Source organism: Lepisosteus platostomus, chromosome 19 (assembly GCF_059453375.1).
Source record: "Lepisosteus platostomus isolate fLepPlt1 chromosome 19, fLepPlt1.hap1, whole genome shotgun sequence".
Classification (NCBI taxonomy): Eukaryota; Metazoa; Chordata; class Actinopteri; order Semionotiformes; family Lepisosteidae; genus Lepisosteus; species Lepisosteus platostomus.
The window spans coordinates 1,011,107-1,018,158 of record NC_142629.1 but is presented as its reverse complement, the minus strand read 5'-3'; the positions used below and the strand labels follow the sequence as shown (position 1 = coordinate 1,018,158).

General features: G+C 48.5%; 1 protein-coding gene across 4 annotated transcripts; it reads right to left on the bottom strand.

Annotated features, from left to right (window-relative positions):
• Positions 1-850: 850 nt before the first annotated feature.
• LOC148644767 (parvalbumin, thymic CPV3-like) lies at positions 851-4,186 on the bottom strand. 4 transcript variants are annotated; one of them, XM_088612655.1, is made up of 5 exons: positions 4,034-4,186; positions 3,300-3,367; positions 2,078-2,210; positions 1,456-1,565; positions 851-1,113 (listed from the first exon to the last, which is right to left on the bottom strand). In XM_088612655.1, exons 2-5 carry the CDS (start codon positions 3,358-3,360, stop codon positions 1,088-1,090), a joined length of 330 nt encoding a protein of 109 aa, XP_088468781.1. In that variant the 5' UTR covers positions 3,361-3,367; positions 4,034-4,186; the 3' UTR covers positions 851-1,087. The 4 variants fall into 4 exon arrangements, with proteins under 4 accessions (XP_088468781.1, XP_088468780.1, XP_088468782.1 ...); XM_088612654.1 differs by lacking the exon at positions 4,034-4,186 and adding an exon at positions 3,782-3,938; XM_088612656.1 differs by lacking the exon at positions 4,034-4,186 and adding an exon at positions 3,787-3,931.
• Positions 4,187-7,052: the final 2,866 nt, after the last annotated feature.

Genomic DNA, 7,052 nt, shown 5'->3' with positions numbered 1-7,052 from the left:
GCAAATGCGGTATATTTGAAATGAGTCAGCTTCAGAAAGTCACATGACAGCTCCCGTCCCAAAGTCATGTCTTCAACTCACCTTAAGTACACTGCAAAACACACCAACCCAGCCCTCCAGGTACTGCCCTCCGACATGAGAGTGCCTCCAATCAATAAGTCACAAGGGCAGCGATTATCGATCCATTGGGTTTAGAGCCTTATATACTGTAAATGCATGACGTCGTTATAATTATAATGAATTTAAGGATTCACGTGTTGTCTTCTGAGTATGCCTGTAGCATAAATGCAGCTGAGAGAAGAGTCTGCTTAGATCTACAGTGATCGGTATTCTAAGACAAGCAGTACTTTTACGCTGTATATTTTATGGTATGGATTTCTGTTCCAGTCCAGAATTTGTATGAAATATTTCTGCATAAATATTTATTTTTTACTTTTCACAGTCTTTTGCTTACTTTGCTTAAAGTTCAGTGTTGCTTTTTATTAGTGTTCCTGGGACACTGCTGTTGCTGAGGTGCCAAGATGTCCCACGCTCAGTTCCAGCCTTGGGAAACCCTCTCCCTTTAAACCCAGGCTTCAGCTGAGCCATTCTGTGTGCTAGCTCTGCTACAGCGCGCAGCAAGAGCTTCACACAATTGTTTTATTTTGCATTGTTTTGCAGAGAAAGAGATTTTAAAATGTGTCAGCACCCGTATATAAGAAAATACAAGGACAAGGTCACAGGAAGAGATTGAACTGGGAAAAACGCTTATCGAAACTGGAGATCACTCAGCTCCCTTTCTTTCTGGAGCTAAATCCCCACTGATATGAGATGAGGGTCTAGTAAGAAATAGAAACCACTTACACGGATATTACAATTTATTTTTTTATTATTATAGAGTAATTCACTTGTACATTGTCTCAAGCAGAGGTTGGGCGGCCATGCTTGTCGGCAATGTATTCCAAAAAGGCATAGCTCCGATCTGGTCCGGGCAGGTCTTCCCAATCCAGAGCCGGGGAGGGAGGGAGGGAGGAAGCTGGTTTAATCCCTCTGGGCTGGAGAGGGGCGCTTCCCTGTGCTGTCCCCCTGCCCATCATGCCCCGGGCCTTCAGGAAAGCACCATAGCCTGGAATTCTGAGGACGAACAACACAGGGATGTTACAGAGCAGCACCGTCAGCCACAGCGATTATAACCCCTGACACGGGAGGAGGCCAGGAGCAGCGTGTCTCCGAGCGATCCCTTCCGCTGCAGAGAGGACACGACCAGACCCCACCCAGAGCGCACCCCTCCCTCCCTGCCGAATTCAGATTCCTCCTGTATCGGAAGAAAGACTAGAGCAGACGACAGAGAGAAAACGGAAGAGATTTTGATAGAGGATGTTCCCGTTCGCAGTCTGGGAGGACGAGGTGGAGGCCGGAGGAGTGCATTCTAGCTCCTTCAGCCTCTCCCTGGGGATGGGAGGGGCGGGGGCTCACCTTCACATCCGATCTTCCCGTCGTTGTCGTCGTCCGCGGCGGAGAGGAAGTTCTTGGTCTCGGCGGCCGTCAGCACCCGGGCCGAGGGCGAGAACCGCTGGAGGAAGAACCTGCGTGGAGCCGACGGGGGGAAACAGGGCGCGGCATGACTTTCCCGCAGGAAAAACCCCACTCCACTCCGGAGGATTATCCCCGGCATCCGACAGCTCCCCCCCATGCAAATGGGTGCGCGGTCATTTGCAAGGAAAAGCGCCTGCCCACCCCTACTGATCTGTGCTGTGAACAAGTCACACTGCTGACGTGTCTGACCTGGACTCTTAAACGGGAAGTTCGTGAAAAAAACTGCCTGCCACACGTAACGACATCGGACACAAACATCCGGAATTCCAAGCATCGGTGTTCGGCACCGCTCTCCACGAGGGAGGACATGAGTTTTGGTCAGAAAAGAGAAAAAAGTGACCCCTCAGCTCGTCTGCTATAAAGAAGCTCTTGTGAGAGTGTGGAGAACCCAAGCAGAAAGCGCCCGCTTAAACCCCCCCTGTACTCAGACACCACGCGAGATGCCACTGGGGCCTGTTCTTGTGCGGACAGAAGACACACAGAGAGGGGCGGATCGACTGACTTCAGCTCCTCCTCCTCGATGAAGCCGCTGGCGTCGTTGTCCAGGATGCGGAACACATCCTTCACCTCCTGGGGCGACTTCTTGGTCAGGCCGCACAGCTGGAAGAACTTTTTCTGGTTGAAGGAGTCTGGAGCTGGTTGGGGAAAGGGAAGAGGCGGGAGGACACGGTTCACCTCCGAGGACAGCGCCGGCCGAGCGAAGACATTCCACCACGTCCTGCAGACGGGCTGCTTACAGCGCCTCCGAGGGGCATACAACCTTCAAGAGCAAGTCCACTGTGCCAGGACTAGGACAAACATCACAGACTGTGAAAGTGTTTTTTACTCGATTATTTACAGTAACCACAGATATTAAAATCAAGTATTCCACGTCATCATAATTTTAACCCCATTTGGGAGCCACACATTGAGAAAAGACAGAACATCTCTTCGTTTTGTTCTTTCCTCTCCAAGAGCATGTAGATACCATGTAACATCACTCCAGTTCTCAGTTCATCTGTGACTGTCTCTTAACAACCTCTTAGCATTATTATTGCTGTTATAAGCCACTTAAAATACTACCTTTGCAAGAAGGGTAAGAATTTCACTATTATCACATCTGTTGATTCTTTATAAACACATCTGATACTAGAATGCAATTCTAAAAGCCATTTATAACTCCTCCTCTGAGGTGTTACCTACAAGTCTGTCCATGTGGTCAGAAATGTAGCTGTTAACGAGAGGACTGTGTGGCTTTTCTGATGCACTGAGAAACACATTTAGTTTGGTGAGAAGCAAGAGGATTAAAAACACAGAATCAGCCTTGTCACTCCGCTCCCGGAGTGAATCTTACTCATTCACTTGGAGATCATTTCACAGACGCACACTTTACAGAACTGAAGTTCTGTTTCTCCAGAGAGCACCCAGCCTTTCACGGTTTCCCGAGTGGCACACTCGGTGCGAGGCTTTGCCGGCCTCTGTCCAGCGCTAATCGAGGGCAGCGTGAGAGCTCGTGCCCCAGGGCGCGTCTGTCCGTCACGGCCCGAGGATACCGGGACTCGTCCCGTCCTGTCTGACGCGCAGAGAATGACTGATTCTCTGTGACACTGAACACAGAAGTATTCGCATCCCAGAATACCGCTCTTAAGCGCACCCTCCGTCCTCATCGTCTGTGACATCTTCACAGATAATGAGGATCTTGTATCTCGCTTCACGGGAAACCTGCAGCAGTTACGGCACGATACCTTGGCAGTCTTTCAGCGCTGCTTCAATGGCATCCGAAGAAAGGATAGAATTCAGAGACATGTTAAACCTGTGAAAGACAGGAGAGTTTCGAATCAATCGCTATTTTATTTTTCTAATAGTCTCTATAAGAAAGCCTTTAGTGCCACCTGTTTACCTCTCGCGGCTCAGGAGCTTTCCTGCTCTAATCCAGCGGTTTAAGAGCTCAGTGCTTTTCTTTGCCTTTTGCTTTTTAATCTCTGGCGCCGCTAGCTTTCCTGCAAAACTCTGTTAGCTTTAATAGTAAAAGTTTTTTTTTTTTTAAAAACTTGTATAGTTAACTTTTATACAGTATCTGTTTCAGTCCTCCTACATTCCTGCAGACCAATCAACTCCAAAGCAAAAACAAAACGCAACTTTTCACGACGGTATACAGGTAAATACCATTTTACTGCTATGACAATAACAAGATATATCGTTGGCTGGGTAAAGATAACCAAACTACCTCACTGTAAGTCAGTTTGCCAACTGTCTGGTTGACGTCTCTGAAACGCACGCGTTTTCCCAGCTTCTCGCTCATAAAGGAGTTAGGAGCTGTCCTCCATCGCGTTGAGACGCCCCCCTCCCCTCCGCTCCGTTCTCAACACAGAAGCAGGTCGCGCAGAATCAGGAAGCGCGGCGCCGATAGGGTACACCTGCAGGAACGAGCCGGACCCTGCGGTGCCCCCCGCCCCGCCTCACGAGAGCCCCCGCTTACCGCTTGTGGAGGTCTCGACCAGCCGCTGATGCAGAAGAGCAGAAGGGCGATATGTGGTTCGTGCTGTCGGCCAGGCTCGATTTATATAGGTCTGGATGCAGGACAATGGGAAATACTTCAGTTACCTGCGCGTGTATCAGGTTCTAGTGCGAGACCCCGTTCAAGTTTCTTACCTACCTAATTAACCCGCGCGGAACTGCATGCAAACACAGACATTTGTATAGCTCGTGTGAATGGTAAATTCGGTGACGACTGCTTGCTGGCCATCTTTCCTTTTGCAATCACAGCAAAAGATCGACAATAATATTATTACATGACCAGATGCTTAGTCTCTGGGTTCGGCTGTCCAGTGCACATTATATTTCATTATATTTGGGTGAAATTAAAAAAAAAAAGTTGATATGCATTGTGCAGCAAGCCTTTAAGACGGAGAACGACACCGCTAGTTTTGGTGTTTTTGCTGAACTAAAATGTGCACCTTTACCGAGCACGAGCTAGGCTTTCGGGTATCGATTTTCAGTCTGGACAAAGCGAATGCCACTCTGAATATGCGCTTGTGCGTGTAATGCTGACAATGCGAAATAAAAACACACGAATAGTCGGATTTATTTTTCGCTTTGAACTCCCGCGGCGCGAGAACGTCGCACCCTGACGCCTCTCCTGTTGTTCATGGAGGTGTGGGCAGTGTTTTCACCCCCCTCCGTGCGGAGGTCATTATCGCTGAGCCCCTCGGTCCATAGTGAGCAAGCGACACGGCCCTTCTGTAAAGATGACGTGTTGAGTGATGAAGAAGAGCTAGTAAGCGATTCTGTTTAAATCGGTTTAGCTGCTTCTGTAAAAGTGAAGAACTAAGATAATGAGGAGGACGATTGTGATGATGAGCTACTGCATGAACAGACGTCATGATGCATTTCTAAATGTAGGCTTGTTATAGGCTGTATATTCTATGTTGTGATAAAAATCAAGTAAAATGATTTTGTTGCATGAAAGACTGTTGATATCAGTACAGTTGTCATACTGGTAATGCACAACACAGCGGTCAGGAAGCTTCACCGTACAGTACAGCAGTATAGGTTCATATGTGTTTCTAGGCTAGAGATTACACTGATCAAGTGTGCCTTCTTTCTTTTTTGAATTAATAATAATAATAATAACGGTAGTGATAATGTTGATGATGACAGCGAGATCTCCAAAACCGTGAACTCCTTGTGCTGGAGTATTTCTGTGACCAGGTAACAGCTCTAGGAAGGGCAACTATTCACCTCTCGCTCTCTGGATCTGCTTTCCCTTGGCGCAGGGTGGCTGCCGTTGAGCAGGTGTGAGCCTGGAGGGGAGACACACCAGACAAGACAGTCCATACAGTGGATGTGCTTTTTATTACAGTCTGTCCGTCCAGCGGTTACAATGCCTGTTAATGCCTTCATGATACACAGGACACAGGACAAGAGACACACACTTAATAAATAATAATAATAATTCTTTTTCGGGCCCCTAGTGAACGGATAACCCAGGATTGTTATTTCTTCCGTGCTGCACTTTCTCGTCCCCTCTCGCAGTCCACAGGGTTGCAGGAGCGTGCAGCTCGCGGAGGCTGATGTCACCATTTAGACTGATACCTCGCGAGCTATACTGTTACCGCGCGATCATTTATTCATTGGCGTGCGCCAGCCTCCTCGGGGCCCCGTCTGCGGGCCCGGGGCGCTTGGTCTGCAGCCTGGGGGGTCAGTCCGCAGTGTGACCTGCCAACAAGCACGCCCTGTATTGTACTGTGTGAACGCAGATTGTAGGCTGGAACAGAGGGGCATTACTGTGTTTCCAAATCAATCATTTTTAAATCGGTCTTTACAAAGCTTGCTTTATTGCCTTGAGGTCGCGGAGTGCTTATTGGTTGTCATGCTGTTGTGAAGTTCGGTCCTCTTTATGTATATATATTTTTAAATTTCATCATGCGTGTGGTCTAAGCGAAGTCTCGGAACGGATTCTGCAGGAGCCCGAACGCTTTCGCTGGGGGACTTGCTGTTGGCGACTGGCAAACTGCACCGATTTGTTGAAAGACTTCAGGTGCAGGCCAGCTTGCCCCCAGTACCCGTCCTGCCTGTGCCCCAGGGCCGCGCTGGGAAGCGAGAGGTGTGCCCTCACACTGACTCGGCCCTGGTAGCACACATGTGTGTCCCTGCAGAGACTGCGGAGTGCCCTGGTGCCGGCTGAGCGCACTCTGACTGGACAGGTATCAAACGTCAGCATAACGTCATCCTCTCCGGCTCATGTTGTACAGCTGTGTGTTATATAATACACTTCGGAGAGGAAGGACAAGCAATACAATCGCTGATCCGTGAAATGTATCTTCCGAGACCTTCGTTGTTCATTGCGGACAGGCCAGCGGAACGATCAGACTTTCCACTCGTGTGCAGAGGAGACAAGTTTAAACTGTAATACGTCCTATGTCAAACCCACTGACTCCTTACTGGTTGGTCGAAGATCATCAATCACTCTCCTCAGATTTACTAGAGCGACCCTGAGCCCATATTTCAAACCAGGGTGGAGAAGCTGCAGTCTCTGTTTTGGGATGTGATCTCTGTCTCCGCGGTAGAAAATAAAAACAATGCTGCCTTTGGAGATCACGTGTGAATAACTCCACATGAAGTTCGGTTCAGTGTATTTGTCACAAGCACACGTGCAATGAAATGCTTATTTGCACGTATTTCATGATACAAAGACATTATGGAAACGCCAAAAACATAAACACAGAACAGCAGCAGCAACAACAACAACAACAAAGTTTAATAACATACAACTTAAATACCCGTCAGCCGAGCAGTGTGAGAAGAGAAAAAACATCAGAGAGCCCGAGGCAGGGGCAGAGTTCAGTCATCTGACAGTTTGCGGGAAGAAGGTGTCTCTAAATCTGGAGATTCGTGCCTTTATGCTCCTATAATGTTTCCCAGGAGGCAGGGAAGAGAAACGTGAGGAACCGGGTGTGTTGTTTTAGGGGTACCCCATCTTCCGGTACCCTTCTAGG

Bases quoted from the DNA above. Each gene is read 5' to 3' on its own strand.
- LOC148644767 (XM_088612655.1), bottom strand. From the start codon at position 3,360: ATGTCTCTGAATTCTATCCTTTCTTCGGATGCCATTGAAGCAGCGCTG. The intron at 2,211-3,299 runs GTATCGTGCCGT...TTCCCCAACCAG, and splicing joins AGCGCTGAAAGACTGCCAAG to CTCCAGACTCCTTCAACCAG. The intron at 1,114-1,455 runs GTGAGCCCCCGC...GTTCGTCCTCAG, and splicing joins CGGGAAGATCGGATGTGAAG to AATTCCAGGCTATGGTGCTT.